Below are 24,364 nucleotides of genomic sequence, written 5' to 3'. Positions count from 1 at the left end.
AACAACCACTGTAAACAACCACAGAAAAGTTGCACTGAAAGTGCACAGGACGGCTTTGGGATGCAGCACTAGCTCACAGTGTTACTCTTACATGAGACCAGATGCCCAGCCATGTGTGAGGCAACTTTCATGGGGAAAGAGGCAGTACCTTCTTCTACATGATCCATTATCACTGGAAAAACAAGGTACGCTTTCAGGGAAGCCTAGGACTGCTTAAAATATTGCTTTTTTCCACAGTTGTATCAGCACAGCTCACAAGTATTCGAGGGCAGGCTGCCATTTCAGTCGCTGCAGTGGGAATTCGGACACACAAAGGACTTGGGGACGCTTGTGCTCCCTATCCTCTTTTTCCCCAGGCCATCCATACTGTAATGATCCTCAGATGTCCCTCCTGGTTACAAGGCCAAACATGAACAAAGGTTTCCTTTTCTTATGCCAACTAATTTACATTAGTTAGAGGAATGCGATTTATTTTCTCATTGCTTCTTTATTAACTACAAACATGTCATTTTCCACTGCTTGCATCATGTTTGTCTGCAATATTAGCACTGCCCAGACACAAAGCCAAACACACTACAATGTAGTTCACACCCTTGTCACATGTTCTTCCTTTATAAAATATGAACTTTTCAGAATATTTATACTGTTAACCAAATGTGGATGCTGACGCATTTAAAGTCACGACTGCACTCTAGCACAGTTCATTGCTCAGAACTTATGAAGTCACTGGAGTCCTAAAAATTCTGAGCAATCAATTCTGTTGTTCAGTTACAGCTGTAAATTATTAGCAGCCCAAAAGATCGTTATATTTTGCCTATTTCATACTACACATTAATATTTTTAGCTCATCACATTATTCCAACTCAGAAAAATAAAATTTAGTATTTACTATTGCTACTTCTTCTTCCTTACCTTCTCATATCCTCCTTTATGTGCAGATTGATCAGTTCTTTAGGAATATGGAAAGAGAGGGTAGTCTCAGCCATCTGTTCCCGGATCCGCATCCACTTGTTGTCAGAAGTAGGGAATCTATACAACTTACAGATTGGGTTTTTTAAAACTGCAGAGAGGAAAAATTATATCATTGCTTTACTGTGGTTATATGACTCTTTGAAAATTTATGACAACAGTTTCATCCAAAAATAATACGTTATTTCCCCCCTTGCTTCCAGAATTAATTTCAGAACCATTAAAATTCTATTAAAAACATCCAATTTTTATTTAATTTATTATAGCAGTATGTGGATGACAAAGTATTACTAGTACAGTAGATAAATCACATTTTACCCTCACAGTAGGTATCCTGTGAATTTAGCATTTCAGTGTAGTGAGAATGTAAATTATGCTCTCTATTCTTACACTTAAGATACAGTTAGGAAAAACGGAATGCACAAATCAACAATGAACTCACAGTCAATGCCACTGCTTACCATCTTAGAATCGCTCACGTTGCTAATAAATTGCATGGGACAAGTGAGGCACGCCTCAGAATTTAGCTGTATCTAATGCATCTTCTCCATGATATGCACACACAGAAGTCATTAGTACAAATAGATGGTGTGCATGTACATTAAAAGAAACTTGACCATTTACATGGTCAAGACGACACCATTTTAGAGTCAACTAGATCATTGACATGGTCAAGAGACTGCCACTACATTGAAATAAATATAACAATCTGGTAAATATGTTACACGCACTGTTCTCAGATCACTATTGTAACTTCACATTGGAAAATCACGTTATTTGGTGTCTTGGAAAGTTATGCTTAAAACCCACCATGATTTTTATCTTAAAGCTCTTACATGTTGGCTATGTTCCCATTCAGATCTTACAATGATGTTCTATAATACAGGTGGGAAATTTCCACTCTCTCCTTTCCCTCTTTTTTTTTTTTTCTTGTTTCCCCTACTAAACTAATTTTCCAGAAAGCGCAAATGGGAAAAAAAGCTGAGAAAGAAAAGTTTTGTTTGACTACTTTGATAAGCTCACTTGGAGACAAATGATTGTCATTTAACACACACATCCACTGCTTCCTAACTCAGAATGACTTTGAACAGCCATCCAAATCCTCCAACAGTAGCTTTCTATCAGCCTTCTGGATAAAGCTGCCTTAGAGCAGGCTCCCATTGATCCACCACTGAATGGTCTATAACTCAAAGGAATGCATTTCCCATGTGTGCTGCGAGAAAACTGTTGCTGTCAAAACGATATCTGCTAATAGAAATTTCAGCTTCACAACTCACTGCCACAATTATTGCCTATGTAGGCTGGTTTATAGAGAATGAAAAACACGGATGAAGTTATTGAAGATACACAAACTATCTTGTCTATCTAATCAAACTGTTTTTTAACAGAAGTCCTTTAGGAAAGGCCTAAAACAAGGACACAGATTCAAAGATATCTGCAATAAAACAGTTGTTGGCAACTCATAAAGAAAGGAATGTTGTAAATAATCATGTTTAAGTAATTCCAGATGTACTGTTTTCTATTCCCATTACCCTACTGAGATCTCTTTAATCATTAGTCATCAACAAGAAACTGGAAGCCATTTTAGAGTCATTTTGCATCTATTTATTAGTGATTTTACTTACAAAAACTAAATTCTGACTTACTGTTATGAAATAAGCTTAATAGATGCTTGGTAGCTATGGCATATAAACAACAGCCATTTTTCTTTACTACTAACACCCAAAATACCTCAATGTTCAAGCACCTTTACACACATTTTACAGCTTGAGAATTCTCACCACACAGACTTAACTATTGTCCACTACCAAAAAAAAACATCTCCAAGTCCCGTGCCTATGATCAACTCATACCCAGTTTCTGGGCTTTATTATATTACTTGATTAAAATATGTTGTAATGCTTTCCTATTTTCCTCCTCTTTTGCTGAGATTGTTCTAATTAATGAAATCAGTTTTGTCAATAATATTGACAGCCTCTGACATCCACAAAGTAGATACATGGCACAAATCATCTTCCATTAGCAAGACAGGAAATTACAATCTTCAGATGTCAGGGAGAGCTAAAGAAATTGAAGGCTAATTCAGGTCTGCTCTTAAACAGAAACCTGCCAAAACAGATGATCATTTGGGGTTGCTTGGGTTTTTTGTTTGTTTTGGGGGTGGTTTGGTTTGTTTGTTTGTTTTTGTAGTGCCCCCTGTTCACTAGGAAGCAGGCTGACAGTTTTTACCAGGACATTTCAAATGATGATGCCCCAGATGCAAAAGGCTCTTTTCTCTATTTTACCTTTTCATATCTACTTCCTAAGAAGTTATCAAAGGATGGTTTTTTCAAGAACAGTGCTTAAATTTGCACTCAACCTATTGCATCCAAAACCTCACATTTGTCTGTAAGAACCTAATGCACATACGTAGCTCCACAATCTCTTTCCTCCCATCTCTCCACTATCACAATGTGCTCGTTTTGGCTGGGATAGAGTTAATTTTCTTCACAGTAGCTAGTACGGGGCTGTGTTTTGGATTTGTGCTGGAAACAGTGCTGATAACACAGGGATGTTTCGGTTACTGCTGAGCAGCGCTCACCCAGAGCCAAGGGCTTTTCTGCTCCTCACCCCACACCACCAGCGAACAGGCTGAGGGGGCACAAGGAGTTGGGAGGGGACACAGCCAGGACAGCTGACCCCAACTGACCAAAGGGATATTCCAGACCATATGACATCATGCTCAGCATACAAAGCTGGGGGAAGAAGAAGGAATTGGGGGGACACATTTGGAATGATGATGTTTGTCTTCCCAAGTAACCGTGATGGACCCTGCTCTCCTGGAGATGGCTGAACACCTGCCTGCCGATGGGAAGTGGTGAATGAATTCCTTGTTTTGCTTTGCTTGTGTGCATAGCTTTTGCTTTACCTATTAAACTGTCTTTATCTCAGCCCACGAGTTTTCTCACTTTTACCCTTCTGATTCTCTCCCCCATCCCACTGTGAGGGAGGTGAGCGAGCGGCTGCGTGGTGCTTAGTTGCCGCCTGAGGTTAAACCACGCCACACCACCACCATCACGGGAAAAAAACAAAACCAAACAAAAAACCCAACAGGAATGCAGCATGATAGCAATGATGACTAGGAATCACTTTGAAGACGTGGATCCAAAGTTGTGACTTTTACCATTATAAGAATTATTAAACTACTCTTCAGGTACTACCTCTGAGACTGCATTTTCAGATGGGGATAATCTCAAGTGTGTTGCAAGTTTTTAAAAAAGGCCAAAACATCTCTCCATGGGTTTATGAGGAAAATTGCATTTACAAATTCAGACAAAAGCCCGGGAATTTTGTTTTCACAAGGAATCCAATTAATTCCCATTTGCAGTCTTGCTAAAGCTTGAGAGTGTCAATAAGAGCTGCACAATACTTTATCTTTGTCTTATAAACAGAACTACTGAAGTCACAAGAGTCCCAAAAATCTCAGGTGTATTTTCCTTTCCAATTGCAACAATTGCATTTTAATTACAAGTTGTCTAAAAAAAGAAATCAAGGTGGCATGTAAACCCACCCAAATAGTAAGAATGGCAAGACTAGTTTTAGCTTTTATAAAAAGTAGTTATTAAAATGAATGAACATTTCATAAAGGTAATCCCTCCTGTATTTAGACAGTGATCATGAAAGGCACTGAAAAAAACCCCAAACCCTCCAGATGAACTGCAGTGGTTAAAAAGAGAAAAAACTATTTTAAAAGCCTTTCTCTATAGTATGAAGCCTAAAAGCCAACACCATATATTTAACCATCCATATTTTTGGATGTTCTCATTTTTAAATTTAAAGACCTCTGTGCTTTTTATTCCATGCGATATCCTTTACACTGGTTTGCCTGCAAGTAAAATAAAAAATTAATAAAAGATTGAATACTTAGTTTTCATTTTTGTTCCCAATCAAACATAGATCAAAGCATACCACTGCCATATACTAATTTACTAACAGTGTTTCTGTTTATATCTTCCTTTGTAGCATATGTTATTATGCATATAATCTCAGGAAGAATAATTTCAACTTTCTTAATTTTTTGCTTGTTTTCAATTACTTTTATTCTCTTTTTTTATTGTGAAGTGCAATATGTTTACATGCAAACAATTGGCAAACTCTCTAGTGTTATAAATAACTGAATTTTGAGACATATAAATTCAATCTCTTGAGGTATAAATGGAAGAGTGATAAGCCTCTGTGAAATATGATACTCATTCCCACTCACTCAATAAGTGGCTCATAACTCACTTGAGGGCTCTGAGTTCCTTATATTAAGATTTAAATTTCAGAAGAATGCCAATGTGCATCTATGCCTACAGGCTTAAAGATTCACATAGGGGTATTTTTTCAGTTTCATAGTTTTGAAGGCCTGATAAACAACATGAGACAGAAAGAACCAGAAATCTTTACAACAGTATACACATGTACTAAATACATACATATATGGAATATATACTGTACTGTAGATAGTTCTGTAAGTACACAGCAGGGAAAGTAGTGCAGGCAACGTTGATGTTTTCAGGTTGCCTGCAATATACTTCTACCACATTACTGATATTGTTCCTTTCCCTTCAGTCCTTTTTTTTGATTGCCTCTAGTTTTGCCACACTGAAATTTGTCTGGCTTAAACTGATTATTCTTTGAAATTTTCAGTTAAGGTGGTCCAGCTGCACAGAACGAGGCCAGAAATCTGCAACAGAAAGTTCTGTGCTTTATAAACTTGAATTCTGACTGTAAATCTTTAACAGAGATGTGCATTTTACCATGCACATGGCAATCCACCCAGATCTGACAATGACATAAGCCTTGGGAAAGAAATCTCAGTATGTAAAAACACAAAACTTGAACTTAACACAACGTATATGCACCAAGGGTCTACCTTTATCGAAAATTCTTGCATCCTTCCCAGCTTCTAATATCAACAAGACCGTGCACATGTCATTCGTACAGAGTGGATGAATATGTTTTTGGGCAGAGCTACTGTGTGGTACAATATGCTTAAGGGCAGCACTGGCACCTATATGAGAAAGCCAAGTCTCCAGGCAACACAAAGAGCTTTGATCCACACAAAGCCCAGTCATGGAGGCATGCCGGGGAAGAAGTCTGACTGGTTGGGCAAAGAGGCTGACAGTTTAAAAGGAGGGCTAAAAGTTTCCAAAAAACCAGAAATTGACAATTCAGTAAAAGAGTGGGACTGACAAAACCTTGATCTAGTGCCAGGTGTCAGCATGGAAGTGGAGGCAACGCTGAGGTGAGAAGAGGAAGTCACAAGTACAGGAAACAGACTGACGAATAACTATTTATTAGAACAAACTTCCTGTGCCTATAAACTCTTTCCAATATCCTGCGTGCTGTCATTTCTTGCATATGCATCTGCAGTTCTGCTCTTTGCCCTCAACTCTTAAAATAAATAAAAAGAAAAAGACAAAAAAACTCCATGGTATGTTTGACTTTATAAGCCCTAGCCATGTTGGGTGGGGTGGGGCTTTTGGTTTTTGTCTGTTTGTATATAAGAACTATAAACATAGAAATGTTAAGCACTGTCTAGATATACTGTAGAATCATTTGCAAGTACTCTTGACAAAGTGATCTAGATTTCATTATTCATAAAACTGACATCTACCTCGGAAGTTCCAACACTTTCAACAAAATACGTTCCCCAAACTAGAGCATTTCCCCATCCAAAAAAACTCAGCAGAAAACCCCAATCAAACCCACCCAACGGAGGCAGCAAATTGAAAAGAATCAGTTGTGAATCAGTAACTTTTTCTCTGAACAGAAACATCATTGCTTTAAGACCCACTTATCTAGATGACATACAGAATCAGAATCAAAGAACGGCTGCACTGAGTTAGACCAAATCATTTGACTGGCTCTGTATCTTTTCTCCAAGAAGAGCCATAAATAGATACCTAGAGATGCAAGATACTCTCCCTGCCTCCAGCTATTTTCAGTTCAGGAATTTCTGGAGCCAGATGTAGTTCCTGTACATCTAGTAATTTTCAATTAATATCTTGTCCACAAACATACCTAGCCTCACACTGAACTGATGAGAAGAAATGGCAGTTCTGAAGAAGAAATTTTTCCCTGCTTCTGATCTAGTGTCAACAAATCACAGGAAAAAAATTACAGCATTCATACATACACAGAAAAAACTATTTTTTCAAGGTTTCTAGTGCTTCCTTGAGACTGCAAAACTAGTCTAATAAGTCTGTCCTATCAGTGAAGTCATATGAAAAAGTTTCAGTAGAGGTTTTAAAACTTCAGTAACATTTCTCCTCAACTCTGCAGCAAATACACAGAATTCTTGACAGTGCTGTAGTTTCAGATGACCCATGCAACATATTTGTGACATTGTTACTGCAGAGTAATGGAGATTCATAAACTTGGGCTAATAAAACTTTTATGGTGCAGCATATCAGCATGTAATATTTCTCAATATAATGAAAGAGAAATAGATCTAGTTCAACACTGTACACTCAAGCCCAGAGCTGACCTAGAATTAAGAATGCCTTGCCAACAGCTTCCTTCATTTTAGGACATATAGCTTCCAGATCAAACTGAAATTGCCACTTCATCAGCTATGAGACAGATTAATTCTCCAGGGTATTCAATTACAAATAAAGCATAATTACTTTAACAGAATGTCATGCAATGACATGAGAAAAATTTATGAGGTTAATTCCATGCCCACCGAAGTCACTGACAGTCTTGAAAATCATTGAACGGTAAAGATATAGGAGTGGGAGATTTTAGCAGTGTTTCAGAAAGCATAATTGACATACATTTCTGAAAGTTTTCCTCCCATTTCTCAGTAAAATGATACTGTCAAATATGTATAAAACATTAAAATATTAAACTTAAAAATTTGTGCATCATTTGACGAGCCTTTTAAGAGCTCTGCCCCGAATCTTTGTTTTTTCTTCAGGATCTGACATAGCATTGCAACAGCCATCTTTTATGGATGTTAGAATACTTACCTGCATTTAATGAAGGCAAGTTGTCTTTACCGCTTATGCCTTCAGCGGTTGTACATTCACGAACCAATGCACACTACAAAAGAAACGCAACCACAAATGTAACACGTTCAGGTGTTACAAGGAAATTCATAGCAGTTTATAAATGGCAGACTAAAAAACTGATAATATAACTTCCCAACCATTAATTATAATTTACAGTTTTCTCTTTATATTTCTGTTCCAATATACTGTAACACAATCAGAATTACAGCAGAGAAAATTGCAAAATATGATCAGCTATTCCATAATAAAACAGAAAGTTTTCCTACCAGTACAATGGCAGAGGTTAAAATAATTTTTGACAAGTTCTGTGCTTTCGGAGAGGTTTCTTTTGACAAGGCAGTTTTCACATGCACAGTGTCAGAAAGCATTCAATGAATTTTTAAACAAGGGAAAAGCAGAAACCACAAAAAGTCTTTAAAATATGCTCATGGTTTGTGATTAAAGTCATTTGTTATACAAGTGAATTGGAAGATTTCTTTTATAAGCTTAGTGTATAAAATAAAAGTATAAAACGTTTATGGAAAAAATCAACTAGTGTAAACCTATGTTAAATGTACTAGGAAGTATATTTTTAATACTCCTCCTCCCCCCAGTCAGAAAAAAACCCCCACAGATAGCCTCTAAAGGTGATAGGGAGGTATGTTCCCAGGGCTTCCCCAGTTTCTAGATGTTCTGTTGCAGAGCTTGAAGCAAAGACCAAGATGCGATGTACTCTCTACCAGTTAATATCTCAGATTGAATTTAACTGTCACCTTACTCTTCCATGAGGAATTTCCTGCACATAGTTTACCTAATGAGTTAGCAAACCTAATTCAGGATTTAGTTCTTTGAAGTAATTCAGAAACTCTGCATTCTCACAATTCCATCCTGACTATGAACGTATAAACCAAGGCTCCATGATGCAACTAATCCATAAAAACTAAGGACTCCTTCAAAGACCACAGAAAACACAGCTGTCACAAGGCTGTTCTTTCTTGACAAGTATTAGAAGCCCCTAGAAAAATGCTCTTAAAGAATTCTGGCTCCCCCAAGCTAGACACAGCTCATTAATTACATCTCAAATAATTGTGAGAAGTTCGTTCCACATTTTGAAATGGAAGAAATGCAAAATGAAAGAGAAGGCTGAAAAAACAGTTCATGTTGCATATCTTGTGGAAGTTTTATAGTACAAAGCCAGAAAAATTTCACAGTGTTTGTTGGCTTCTTTGGAACTGATCCCCCTGGTCCATTGTTTTAAAAGGGCACTGAAGTCTTTTGAGAAGAATGGTGGAAAAAAAAAAAAAAAGTGTAAAATCTATCCTCAGAGTTTGGCCCAAAAGCAGACTGTTTTGGCTGAGCAGAAAAGGTATTCAGAGCAATGCCCTTTTCTCCAAAAATATATTCTTATATGTTACCTCCAAACAAAAAAATGCAGTCCTTAACTTTACGTTCCCTGTAGCGTTATCTAAAATTAGGGGTTTTTATGAAGAACAGAATATACCACATTGTATAGTAGTACACCATAGTATAAGGGCTGCAAAAATTCTGTCAGTGAGAATGGGACTGCAGAGGCAGAGATGCCAGGAGGAGGCAACTCTGTACAGGTATGTCAGTTACCATCAGCCAGGGACCCAGTTAAAGAGATCTTTTTTATTAACTGCAAATCATTAGAACCTTGATTTCCTCACTCTGAGCAGTCATTTCTCAATTTCTCCCAAGCCCGAATCTCTTGTCATCATAGACACGACCCATCCGTTCCACCCTCCCTCCTTTGGTTCTCCGTTCCTCTCAAACCCACTCCCCCCGTATCATCTCCAGCTTCGGTCTCCACTGCTTTTGCCTGTAACAACCTGCCTACTTAAGAGCATTTTTGCTCTTTCTGAGCCCTTCTGTCTTTCCTCTTGTCCCACACCATGAGCACCCCAAATCACAATCCCTGCATACACTCTGGTCAACACTGTCCTGTGCTAGCATTCTGAGGCACCATTGCTGCACCATCCCTCCCGTTGATTATCCCCAGCCACTGTGTGCTCCCATGAAACGTAGCTGAACCTGCCCCTTTGCAAGGGGATTCACCTCTTCTTCGGCTTGCCTGTCTGTCATTCTTTCCAAGTTTTCAGTATTGTGGGCACAGGTTGCACACAAAAATCCACGTGAACAGGACTTCAAGGGCAGAAAACAGAGGAACTGTCCAAGGGAAAAAGAAGTCAGATTTATGGCGTCTCTATGGACAGCTTTTTGATCAGGAGTGATTAAATATGGTCAGTTGAGGTCAAAATCAGCTCTTTTTTTCCTAAAGAAGGGGAGGGACTAGGAAACTGAGGATAGAGTATTATTCTGTACATTTTCATGAAAAACTATTTTTAGTTTAGGGAGATTAAGTGTACGTAATACTTTATTCCAGAAATTTTTGATTAAGTCCTTAACCCAATTTGGAATTAGTAATTTAGGCATTTGGTACAGCTGATTATTCCAATTAACCTTGTGCAATGAACTGAGTTTCTACCTTTTGATCCTGGCCGTCTGTTGTGATGTGGTCCGTTTCCTCATCCTCTAGCTCTCCCATCTTCACAAGATTGACTTCAATGGTACCAACTGTCTTTCCACCATCAGAAGTCCTAGAAAAAAACCCATGACATCAGGTCATTTGCAGCATCACAGTCCTTCAGTAAAAATACTGTCAGTAAACATTTAGTCCCTTCTCCATTCTGTATAGCTACAGTCACCTGTATTGAACTTGTTATTTACAATCATAAAGCAAATGTTAACAATAATGCATATTGTAATTTCTCCAAATTCTTTACAGCAGTGAAAGTTTTCATCACAAAACTGAGGATGGATAAGTGCTATAAATGGCAGAAGAATCCATGAATGCTGCCAAGTTTTCATTCTAGACATTATTCTGTCTGTGGACCGCCAGAGAAAGGGCTGTAACATTGCACCAATACCCCACTTATGACACGCAATCTCACTGCACAGTACACTGCTTTGTTTCCTAACATAATATATGAAGAAAGGACATGCTCAGTATATTAATAAACCTCCTGCTAAACCAAAATAATGAAACTAATCTGAATTTCACTTTTCCTTTAGTAGTCCCTTTGCAAAGTAATTATTCAGAATCAGCCCCATTTCTTTAGTTATATAGGAGAAGATAACAGTTCCAGGTGAATTCCTTTATTATCGTCTCTGCAAATAGTTTACTTCCATTTAAGCAAGATAAATAGCAATTCAGATTTACATCTCCGAACAAAGAGTATTGCTCACTAGCTTTTGAAAGAAACAAGGGTTTAAACTCCAGAAAGACACTGAATGCTTTTTTCAGCTTTCACTGGTAGCAAAACACCAAGATTCACCACACAGTCTATCTCTCCTGGCTTATTCTGAACAGCTGGATTTTTTGAAAGGAAGGAAAGAAGGGTAACAGATCATTTAATAATAATGAGGAAAGTCTAACAGCAGCCACCAAGCAAAAGTCGGCAAAAGGAAATGACGAGAATAAGTTTAGCAGAATTGCAAAAGCACAGAGAGGAAGAAGAATGAAAACAAATGGGTTTGGGGCAATCCTGTGTATAATCTCAGAAGTGAAGATGAGAAGTGATGAGGCAGGACAAAGGAATACATAGAAGAGGGACTAGAGGGCTGGCAATAAAAAAGAAAAACTTACTTTCAGAAACAGTAATATTAGAAAAAAAGCGTTTCCATTAAAAACTGCCATTTTCCCAAGGCAATCCTCGCCGCGGGAAAACATCAAAAGCCCCTTCAACAGAGGCACCCTTCCAGAACTTCAAAAAACCAGTCTTCCCATTATATTAGTAAAGGAAGGAACCCCCCGCCCTGCACCCCAAACCAGGGGGATTTCACCAACCAGGAGAAAGACTGCAGCCCGCTCACCGGCTGACTGGTATACCCGCGTGCCCAGCGCGGTACTACGCGGAGGTACCCCCCCAGGCCCGGTTGGCGCGGTATGGCTCTGTGTGCCGATTCCCACTGCCTCTCGGGTGCTGAGAGCCCCCGAGCAGTACCGGGCCGACGTCTCCCGCTCTCGGGCAGGGCAGCCCCAGTTCAGCTTTGCCTTGCTGCCTTCTGCTGTGCGCAGGCTTTCCCAGAGCGCTTGCTGGTGCCCCAGGCGGGAGGGCCCTGTCTCCGCTTTGAGCTCCCACAATTTTTCATCATCTGTATTTCTGCATGCAGTATAAGGCCTTAATTAAGCCAGAGTATGCCAGCTCTTTACACTGACTATAGTTAAGCACGTACGTTAGTCTTTTCAGGCATGGATACTTATTTATCATGCTAAATCAAAACTACCATTTTTTACAGTAAAGTCTCAAAATATAGCTACCCCCAAGCCTCAAATTTAAATAATTATTTTGGTTGCGAACCATTATGCTTGAATACGTGACTCAGTAGAATACACTCATCTTGCAACTATATAAATTAAATATGTTCTTATATAAAACCCTGCAAAATACACGCAATTCTTCGTATTTTACATGTGTCACTACTTCATTTGCTCTAAGCCAAACTCATTACTGACAATAAAGGAACAATTTAAAATGAACCAATTCCAGATAGCCTTGCAATCAAAGAAGCCTACGCTGATTAAAAAAGAATACAAAAGAAAAGTAATGAGGAAGAAGGGTTCAATGTCCAAAGGGTGTTTATGAGCAAAAATACATAATAATTTTGAAATGCATGAGAACAACTTAAGCGTCTTCTCTGAATGAAGAAGATTCCCCTGCGTTGCTACAGCTTAGTGGTTTGACTTCATTTGTTTTCTCCTTCCTGTGTCAAACGAGCAAGCAAACCAGCCTACCTCAACAAAAGGACTGCAGCATTTCCAAGGAGAAGTGGAATACAACACATGTTAGCAAATCACATATACCTTTAAAAATCAGAGTAAATGTGCGGCTGTAAGACTGAAAATTTTTCAACAGGTTAGCATGTCCCGATCGAAGTGTCAAGTGGATGACCTCATCACTGGGCTGGCTTAAATATGCAACAGTACTTTGCTGTTATCCTGGTCTGAAAGGAAAACGTTGCATTCATTTGACTTCCAGAAGCAAAATCCTGCCCACCCTTTTTTTAGGGAACACATTTTTCTAAGGCCAAAGAGACCCGCAAGTCTGAGACAGACTTGCATAAAACAGATCTGATTTCAAATTACATCAGGGTAAATTAAAAGTGTAAACAAATGTCAAGCAAAACAGAGCTCAATTTGCAAATGAACTGATACAAGCCAACAAGGCAAACAAAATAAAAATGGAAATGCCAGTTACATTTTCTCAGTCCTTGTCTCCCTTTCTTTAGAACGCTAAATATTCCTCCTCATTGCTGTTACTAGAGGCTTGGCCTCAGTATGGCAGTGATCACTGCATTGCTTGCCTGCACAAGTAGCAATATGTATTTGGAAGCTTCCTCCATACACATTTAAAAAATATGACTAATCTAATTCCACTTTATATCAATTTTTTTAAATTATTTTCTTCTCAAAATCACTCCTGTTCTGATCTAATACATATGTAATATTACAACCTGAAACATGCAGTATCTGCAAGAGAAGGTAATGCAACAGAATAAAACTAAACAGTGTGACTGCTGCATCGTAGTTGTACTCCTTTCCACATGGAAATATGAAAACACAGTTTAAAAACCAAAAAATCCCAGTTTCTTTTGAACGTTACAGGCACATAAATCAACAAAGAGCACTACAAATGTCCAGGGAGAAACTGTCATTAGCTGTGTCAGACACTGTGAATTTAAAATACCACTGGTGCATGAGAGTCTTCAAACAACAGACATGTCGTGCATTTAAAACTTTCAAACAACATCATCAGATTAAAATTTCGTTTGAAAGAAAATTAAAAGTGAGAAACAGAAGTGATGCATTGGGAAAAGTAATTAAAAGACTAGCAATCACACTTAAATAAAATAAAAATCTATATTATTTTACTTTGCACTAACAGAAACAGTATTGTGCACACACACACGTATGTACACACTTCATGCTATTTGCCTGGACAGACAGGAAGAGACAATCTCACACATACACACTGTTCAACAGAGCATCAGGAGAATAATTAATTGGTTTTAGGGTACTTCATAATGCATTAGGATAGAATCAGCTTATTTGCTGTAGTCTAATAAAGCTGAAAAGCGCACTCTGCATTCACGTGGTGCAGTGAAGACTGTCCTGCATCAAATTGCTTGCAGTCATGAGACAAGAGATACTACAGACCCACAGGACAAAGGATCGCACCTTGACAAACCTGCATAGGGACAGTGGGCATGGTGAATACACCAATAAGAACAACAACAAAAAAAAAGTGTCGATGTGAAGAAGCCCACGTAAGGCTCAAACTCTAGCTGGCTTACGGAGTTGGAAAATTGCTGATTTTTTTTTTAGCAGCCTGGGACAAGGAGCACCAATCACCTATCTGTCCACAGAGCATCTGCATTTGCAATATGACCAATGAAAAGGAGACAAAGTGTTAGAAGAGTGATTTCTAAACCAGATTTAGAATCCAGTGTCATAGGATGCAGGCTTCAGCAGCAAAGCTGGCAATGTTTCACTCTATCCCTAACCTTTTAGTCCAACGTGACTACATACTGCAGTGCTTACTCCACCTACCACAGCCATAATCCTGTGACAGTCTGCATTCACCTAAGCTGGAATCACCAATGACCCATCTTCTGATGAACCTTGCGGAGGTGATCCTGAGTGAAACAGTATGTTTTGAAATTAAAAAAAAAAATCCTTCTATCAGCGTTAAAAGCAATATTGTTGTTCTACTCGCTGAGCCAAACCCAGAGACTTTTGAAGCAGTCATGAAATCTGCTCAGGTTTAAAACCACAATTACTTACTAATGCTTCTAATATTAATTTAAAGTTTATTATACGCATGGATTTCCTTACCATCCCAAGTCCTTAAGGATCACCAGGTCAGTATAAGTTCCCTCAAAAAGAAAGAGGGAAGGAGCTAGTCAGCACCATCCTGAGCAGCAGGAATATGTGCCCACCTTAATACTTCTGGTGATAAAAGGTTGACCCAGGCATCCGGAGAGAAAGAAGGTAACAAGCTAGCAGTGGAAAAGCCAGTGAGCTAGATGGACTGAGAATAGCAGCCATTTGCCTCAAATGCTGTTCTCATCAAGTTTCATTGCCGCATGTTGAATATGCAAATTTAGGCCCACTAATTGGTTCCCATGGCCATACCTTTCTTTCAAAAAAAAAAAAAAAAAAAAGGGCTCAAGAACACAAAGAAAGAGAAGCAGAGAGTGCATTTGCATAGCTATGTTAATTATAAATGACAAAGTAACTACCTGCCTGAAAAGCAAACTGCATGACTTTCAGTCTAGCAGGCAGCCCCTTTCTCCAATGCATAATACACAATAAATGCCATTAGTACAGACTAACATACATATTGTCATAAAATCATTTTCTCCACTGCTGCAATGTATTTTGAAATATGGAAGCACAAAACTATTGTACTTGCATAGAAATGTTTATTCTGTGAATTCACAGTGGAGTCTATTGCAACCAATACCATTTTTAAACAAGTCCACTGATAAATAACATTCTGTTGCATTCTAAGGTAAGTAAACAAAATTTTGCACTGTTCAATTCCTTCTCAGTTTTCATGATTTCAATGTACTGTTGATTAAGCTTCATGTCAAAACAAGTTTCACCTCAACTGTATAGGAGATTTGCCTGGCTTATAAAGCCAGGCTGTTGTACACCTGCTTCCTGGGGTGGATGACATGACATGAAGCAGCCAAGAAACAATTTCAGGATGGAGACCAAGTAAAACTAGTTGAGGGCAGACTTGTACTGAATTTTAATAGGGAAAAGCAGATAAATATATAGTATTTTATAGTCATCATTTTCTAAATAATTTATATGTACATAAATGACTGCAAAAATTAGTGTGCCACTTTCAAATTCTCTGTGGTTAGTTAAACAATGGGAATGTAACTATTACTGAAGTGCAGTTACGTGTCTTCTGGCCCACTGAACAAGATGCTTGGAGGACAGTGTTAGGAGGGAGGGAAGTAGGGGAGACTTTCTTTAATGGAGTCTTGGAGTTATTTTTTTGAACTTTCCCAAAATAACTATGGTTTATTTCCTTTATTTAAAGGAAATAGGTTCAGTCCTTCCCAAGATTAATGAAAATAAGACAGCTAAAACAAGCAGATTGATAGATATTGTCCCAGAGGTCAAATACAGCCACATGTTTAAAGAAAGTCTGCATAGTACCTGACTGACAGACATCCACAGGCACATTCTCTCAGATAATCTGTACAATTTATGCACTACATCTTAGTTCTTGTTTTTGTGTGGTTAGCTCCATCGCTACAAGTTCCTGCTCACAGGGGCCAAAGGATCTGAGTGGTATTGATATTACCCTAGTTTCATATTGAAGTAGCCTACTTACACTTTTGTACTGTCTCCTAAGAGGAGCATCTCAGACAGATGGACCTTATTTTCACAGAGAGCACAAAAGAGCACTATTATCTTTTTTCCTTTGCTGCTTCTTACGTGTAACTTACTGGAAATCATACCAAAATCACCTGAGCTAAAGAGGACCTTCCTGAAAACAGGGCAAACTACCACCACAGGGGAAGCAGCTAATGGAAGTACTAATTGCTAGCCCTTTACAAATGGCCATAAGACCTCAACCAAGCAAAGAAACACATTACACTGTTCTTAAAAGAAAGGCATTGGCAAAAAGATCCTCTAGACTGAACTTAAAATGTAAATAAACTAAAAAAAAAAATCAGCATTAATTACTAAAACAGCAATCAGCATACCTAACTCTTATTTACAAAGAAAAAAAAGGATGTATGCTTGCTTTTTTTAAAAAAAAAATTGGATACACTGCAACATATAGTCAATATTAAGAAATATTCTGCTACTGAATATGGCTTTTGTTTTATTCAATAGTCCATTTTATCCTGTTCATCATCACAACCCTATGAGAAAGCTGGAAGCAAGTGGCATTGCATTACCATTACAAAATGAAACATTCAAGCCTATAGAAGGCATTTCTACTTTTATAAATTTCATATTGGAAACTGCAATCCCAAGTCTCTAGTTACTAAATTCCTCTGCCAACATCAGCTGTGTATTTGGTCAGAATTGAAGCAATTCTACAAATTGACCCGTTCAGGTTTTGATGATTATATATAGGTGCACAGATGAACAGTAAACACTCAGCCATCAGTTTAGGGGACCTTTATAGAGAAGAAAGGACGATCAAAATAAAAACTTCTTTTGCAGAGGTTTTGTAGCTTGTGTCCCTAATCACTATTAAAGGTATAATGGCGGGGAAAGGGAAAAATAGAGCATAGTTTGTCAACAGTAAGGAATTGTAGATGTATGCCACCCCTCCACAACTGAGAAAAATACTAGTATATTCCTTTAAGAACACTTTATATTGTTACATTGTACCTAAGACAGACAATTGCAAGACATAACAAATGAAAAAAACTGTGAAAAAGTAACCAGATTCTATAATTACTCCAATATTTACAGGGCACACCACAGAGCTATTTCTGGATCCTTTAATCTCTACTTCAGATCTAACAAAGGAATATCTCAATCACAGGCACTCCCTGGTAAACTTCCACCCAAAGTGTATCAACAAGAATTAAATAGAATTGCATGCTCTGACAAGGCCCTTGGTATATCCCCTATCCTCCTGAGGAATACTAATAAAATAGGGCAATTAGAGGAAAGCAAGTTTAGATTACTAGACTGTTCTGGTTAAACTGCCATTGAAGAAACATGGAGAATTTCTACTGATTTTGTGCAGCTGAATATCCATAATCAGGAAACAATCCCACATTTAAAAGGTTAGGATTTTTTTTCTTAAAAAAACCAAAAAACAAAAAACAAAAAAACCCAATCAACCAACTAAAACCTACCATTTAATGTATCTGCAAATTAATTTGAATTGGTATAATATTTGTCTTCCAGTGTTAGCTGCACAAAGAGGACATACAAGATTAAAAATATTAATTAAAAGCAAATCTGAAAAGGCTTAGAGGTTCAGCCGAAACTAACCTGGCAATCTGTCATCTATTCCTCATTAGTCATCCATCTGAACTTTTTGTTTACAAATTAGATGGATTAGATACAAAGCACTTATTCTTTTCACAGTTTTCTGAAACTATACATTCTGCCAATTATTATGGCACCTGTCAGAGGCATTCTTTCAGATCAAGTTTTCAATACGTCAATCACAGAGACTAGGTTTGTCCCAAAGAACTTGAGACAACTTGAAATTCTGTAAGAACAGACTCTTACAAACACTAAGTTGGTATTTGTTTATCTAGCCATACATTTCCATAAAGAACAGTCAGTTCACATTTTATCTGATCTGTTTTGCTTGTTAGAAAACAAAGTTATCTGCTTGTTAGGCAGAGCATTTTCTGTGTTTGTGAGAAATTAAATTCAAAGCATTTTGTTAACTTTGCCCTGTAAACTACACACACATATGTAACTACTGTTGTTATAATAGGAAGGCAGGTGCAGTAATAAAACCAAAATACTTCAAGAATTTTCCGTTCCAAAAAGTGCAGTGTCCTTGACATAGTGACAGTACCACAGCATCGCTGAATGGGTCGTAATTTGGGCCTTCAGCCAAATCAAGGCTGGCTTCATATGCACAGCATAAAGAATGTAACACAACTTTTCTACAGCACCAATGCACAATATCGCAGGCAGAACATATAGCAATGTCTCAGTTTTCCTAGTCACAGCTTCTTTCCTTCCCAAATTTTGCCTATGTAGAAACACAGTAAGTTTGGGCAGTTGCTTTGTGAAGCTTACCTCTACCTACCCCACTAATCCCAAATAAGCCTCCATTGTGCTTGCAAAAATCAGCTCAACAAAATCCCTGTGCTATGTAACGTCCCATGAATTCATTCTGAAAATCACCACCTAAAAGGCTTCCCCCTAACCTTCAAAAAGTTTTGATTTGTATCTTGATTCATCTTAGGCCATGCAAGTCAGTATCAGGGGTGAATTTTTTTCTTCAGTGCACAGCTTTAAGAAATATCTGTTCAGCCCAGCCCTAGTTTTTGAACACTGGCTCCAACTCTCCTGCAGATCTGTACCCCGTGTCACTAATTAGAGTTGTACATCACCCTCCCACCGCCATTTGAGTTTGGCTGCCTGTAACAATGAGTTTAGGAGACTGCAACCAATTTCACATGACAGAAGCCTTGAGTCATCAGGTCCACCACCCTTAAATAAGCCTAGTAACCAAACCAGCAAACTATACAGTGTTAACTCTTTAAACCACACACACCAAATGAAACTGAGAACCTTATGCTCCTTCTTAAAGGAAACTTTGAAGAACATCCCTTACTTCAAGTTCCCTGCAATTCTTCCATAGGTTATCATACCAAAAAAATCACTAAACTTTTCTAACCTGACACATGGCAAGCACCAGCTTAAAGAATTGGTATTTCATTTTGACTTTGTGCATGGTAGAAATAGAAGCACTTCAAGTTGACATCTAATATACCTGAAGTAATACAGAGTTTCACACACAGTCAAGCAGCAATCATAGAATCGTAGAATCACTTAGGTTGGAAAAGACCTTTAAGATAGAGTCCAACTGTAAACCTAACACTGCCAAGTCCACCACTAAACCATGTCCCTAAGCACCACACCTAAATGCCTTTTAAATACCTCCAGGGATGGTGACTCAACCACTTCCCTGGGCAGCCTGTTCCAGTGCTTGACAACCTTTTCAGTGAAGAAATTTTTCCTAATATCCAATCTAAACCTCCCCTGGCACAACTTGAGGCCATTTCATCTCATCCTATCGCTTGTTACTTGGGAGAAGAGACCGACCCCCACCTCGCTACAGCCTCCTTTCAGGTAGTTGTAGAGAGCGATAAGGTCTCCCCTCAGCCTCCTTTTCTCCAGGCTAAACAACCCCAGTTCCCTCAGCCGCTCCTCACAGGACTTGTTCTCTAGACACTTCACCAGCTTTGCTGCACTTCTTTGGACATGAAATGCTGTGGGTTATTAATTCAACATGGTTTACAACAGAGGAAAACACCTACCTGAGGGTAAGGGTCAACTGTTGCTCCTTTGACTTTACCAAGTCTCCTACTCTAAAAGTTGTACAGCCCAGGAAGCTTCGCTACAAAACAAAGCAGAAAGAGAAGATAACATCTATATTAATTGTTTAAGTTTTAATTGTTACTTTTTTTGGTTGCATACTTGGAAATCTTTCTTTGGTACCTAGAAAAATATTACATTCCAGTATACTAGGTTGACACACTATCTAGTAGAAATTTTTTATGCACCTGTAGCATGATTATCAGTAAATTATTAACCTCTGGTTTTACAGGCAGGAACCTCTCTCTTTTTCATTAAGAACAGTCTGACAACCCGACAAAATAACAGGTTGTAAAATGTACAGCCACAGGAAAATTTTTGTGCAGTACAAGCCTTTGCATCATCTTCTTCCTATATTTACAATTTCTAGATTATGAGAAATGCTAAGTTTTCAGTGTTTTAGAAAAGTTGTTCTTGCTATGGTTTTTCCCCAACCCTTAGGCACTACTATCTATGTATTCCAAATATGAATGTACTTTCTAAGAAGGTATTTCTACACTGAGTTCAGCACAAGTTTATTAATGGAAATGTTATATTCCTCTAGTTTATGGCAGTGTTTGTAAGTACTTGTTTCCTTTATTTTCATTGTAAGGTGGCCCTATTCATTGCAGTACAAGTGCAGAGAAACATGCTAATGAAACTAGAACGTCTAAAGTTAAATTAAGCTATGCCACTGTATCTTTTCCTTCTATCAAAATCACCTTCACACATCATCAAGAAAATAGTGCCGAGGAAAATAAATGCATCTTTTGCATTTTGATTATTTTTTTAACCTCTGCTCATATTCTGCCGCACATTGCTGAAATCTCATTTGGCCAACTTGGCCAACAGTAGTATTCTTGCCGTGGGAACAATGGACTACAGCCATCTTCTATCCATTCATCTTCCAAATATACAACTCAATATCACTTGCTCTGAATAAATTATAATGAGATCATAAGATTATGTTAAATTTTTGCAAGAAAACATTAAGTACACAAAGTTTGTTTTTATTACATTATACTAATTTTACTCTACTGTTGGAATGGCAAAGTAAAACTCCAGGCTAAATTATATATGTTCTTGGATATACACATTAAAGAAGAATCAAGTTGCTCTGAGTCAACACAGGCTGCATGCAGAGAGCAACTTTCCTGTTCATGGAAAAAGAGGAGAGAATTTGTTGCTACTGAGAAGCGTAACTTCCTCTGGTAAGAAAACACTGTGCAGCCTGTGCTCTTTCAGGAAGGCCAGCTGGATATTGAGTGTTTGAACACTAACAATAAACCTCTACAATAAAATAGGTTTTCTTGCATATAAAATGTACAGTTCAACTCACAATTCTCAATTGAGGTAAGCAACAACACTGATCTCCAATTTGGTAAACTAAGTCATCAGTTATTCCTATCAATGACACAGGCTTAGATTTCCTGTGCTTTCGTTGGCACTTAAGCAGCAGAGGAAAAAGGACGCAAGCTGAGAGTCTAGGGAAGGCTAGGAAAACAGTGGATTTAGGAAGTGCTGAACAGGAAATAAGGAAGAAAAAAGGCCTATAGGAAATATATAGAGAAAAAATACCGTGGCCATACAAGCAAAGATAATGGTTCCTTTTCAATGCCAAAATGAAACATGTACTTTCACAAGGAAATACGTCCAGGTGTGACACAGGGTGATGCACAGCCTTGCTAGAGTGAATACACTGACAGTTCTGTCTTCCTTTAGATCAGTCAACATGACAGTGTTTATTCACTAAAACTCTGTGGTGACACGGTTAGCTCAGATTAGTTATCTTCCTACAAGAGCATATCTTTCTCGGTACAATAAGAACACATTCTACAGCACAACATCTACATAGCAGCCTTTATTCTGGCATTTCACGGCATTTTAGTGCTTGTATTTGCATCCTTACCATTTGGAAAGAGGGAGAGGGATATTTAGAATGAAACTGATATAGGTTGGGTCACTCGGTGCTTCTTTCTGCAGCACAATAAAACTATAAATCCATTTAAGAACCCTAAGTCGGAGTCCTCATGATCAGGGCTAAGAAGCAATCACACTGCTCTCTTATACAATCTATGAGCTTTGGTCATTGTACCCACTAACCACCTCTGAATGTCATATCTAGTTCTCCAGGGTCATGAAATTAAAGGTGAATAATTTCATGGGCTTAAAAAATTCTACTTATTTGTCAGTTTCATATTTTTATACTTATTTAGAGTAAGATTTTCTTTGCCTGACAATGCAGTTCAGAGTTATTTGTAAAATTAAATAAAATTGTGGAAGGTCCCATGACCCAAATGATTAAAGTTATGCTAATGTTCAGGGGGTCTAATTTCAAACAGTGCTGCAGAATACTTTTTTCATACTGATTTAGATACAAATAGTCTACCCTGGGGTCTGAACTGGCAGTCTGCAAACCAATCTAACTTTGCACGTGACTTGGAGAGGCTTGAAAAGTAGGCTTTAAACAGAACTGCTGCTGTAATGCTAATTATAGAGTAATATCCCTCTGTAATTTTGCTAGTGGGCTACTTATGATTATAAATCTTAAGATATGCGCCTTGAGGAGTTTGATAAATAATCTCAGCTAGGCAAAGAGAAAAGTCTCTATAATAGCCATATGAAAAGTTGAAACACATCGATTATTTCACCAAGACTGAATTTCCTGCCAAACTGCAATTTTTTTCAAACACTAAAGTCCTGGAAACTATGCCAAGGAAGCCCTGGTAATGCAGGAAAGTCAACATTTTAGGCTAAAAATTTTAAATTCCAGTTACTTTAAATGTTTGCATACATAGGTCTGATACCTGCACCAGATGGTGTTTGGTCTTTTATTCAGCTCTAGCAGGACCAACATTTCCCACTCCCATGAGGTATCCATATTATCTGGGAGATTCTAGCCTTCTCACACCCAGAAATGACATCCCAGTATCTTTGCCAAAAGTTCTATAGACCTACGCAGAAAAATAAGTCCTCCATTTGTCACCAGTGTAATTTCTTAAAGTGAACCCAAAGTCAAATCCTACAGCAGAACATTTTATGCTCTGCACAGCAAAACCAGAAGGCGACAGGCCAGGCTCATTGAGGCAGTACGATTCCAAGCTCTCAATCTCATCCAGACTGCTTGTATGGCAATAGCAGGATGTCTAGATAGTTGTGCTTGCCTCAGGATATTTTCAGTTGAAAAGGATTTTCAAGAAATATGTGATTGGGATTACATCAGTCACTGAGACTATTACTCCTGCCTTGATTTTTTTATTCATTTAACCCAGCTTCTGTTTAGCAGTTAGGCAGAACACCATTTCTCTTCATTGGGTGTCTGTGTCTGCTGATGAGGTGAAAAAAAAAAAATCAATTAATGAATAAAAATTGCTTACTCCAACATCTGCTCTTGGTTCCTTGTGATCAGGTAGGACACTGGTGCGGACCTGAGAGAGAAAGAAAAAGAAGAAAAAAAAAGGAAAAGAAACATTACTTTTTTGTTGTTACTTTCCAAAAAGAATGGGAGAAGTGTTCGTGGGTTTTTTCCTCATATCTTCTACATGTTGGAGATAAATTTAAAGGGAGATCTATATAATTTAATAACAACTAATAACTTAAGCACAACATCTGGTTCCTGTGGAGAAAGTCTCTCACCACTACCCATTTATCATTCTGAACTTTCCTGATTCTCTAAAGGGGGAAAGGCTGTGCTCAGTTGTTCGTTTCCTAAAATCAGACTCTTTGGCTCTAACTTGAATGCCAGAATTCTTCATCTAGAGCTGTTATCTGGGACCAAACTTTTCAACCACAAATGAAAGAACACAGTACATTAAGAAGTATTTTGTCCAAAGAAGTATTTGCCTTTGCCAGCTGATCCGCAGCAGACGTCCTGATCCCCCATCTCACACAACGTATGGCCCTATCTCCTCCTACCACCTCCTGAGCACCTTTGAGGTGACAGATATTTGTAGGAAGGTCCTTGTATTCTCCCCTACACGGGACCTCTAGCTGTCCCTGCCTTTTCTGTAGGGTGGACCTGCTGTTGCACACAATTACTTTCATTTCACAAGAAAAACTATGGGACAACCTGACTTCCTCTTACTTCTGTATTTCCCACAATAGAGTACAGGTTGGGGGGGGGGGGGAGAACATGATTTAGTGTCTATATAATTTATTGTTGAATGTTGGTTGAGAACAGAGAACTGATTAAAGAGTAAAAATGAGACAGAAAATGTGTAAGAAAACCTCTGTAACACCCCTCTAACATGGTCTGCCT

At 38.2% G+C, this 24,364-nt stretch overlaps 1 protein-coding gene across 1 annotated transcript in view; it reads right to left on the bottom strand.

Annotated features, from left to right (window-relative positions):
• Window positions 1–24,364, bottom strand: part of INPP4B (inositol polyphosphate-4-phosphatase type II B) — a 381,542-nt gene that overhangs the window by 154,639 nt on the left and 202,539 nt on the right. The window contains exons 10-15 of the mRNA XM_075035790.1: window positions 23,484–23,534; window positions 20,070–20,149; window positions 10,495–10,606; window positions 10,065–10,175; window positions 7,968–8,040; window positions 913–1,060 (exon numbers count right to left, since the gene is read on the bottom strand). Coding sequence (XP_074891891.1) covers window positions 913–1,060; window positions 7,968–8,040; window positions 10,065–10,175; window positions 10,495–10,606; window positions 20,070–20,149; window positions 23,484–23,534 — 575 coding nt within the window. The remainder of the gene's footprint in view (window positions 1–912; window positions 1,061–7,967; window positions 8,041–10,064; window positions 10,176–10,494; window positions 10,607–20,069; window positions 20,150–23,483; window positions 23,535–24,364) is intronic.

Source organism: Buteo buteo, chromosome 1, assembly GCF_964188355.1.
Source record: "Buteo buteo chromosome 1, bButBut1.hap1.1, whole genome shotgun sequence".
Taxonomy (NCBI): domain Eukaryota; kingdom Metazoa; phylum Chordata; class Aves; order Accipitriformes; family Accipitridae; genus Buteo; species Buteo buteo.
The sequence above is the reverse complement of the archived record's forward strand: the minus strand, read 5'-3'. Positions and strand labels throughout refer to the sequence as shown.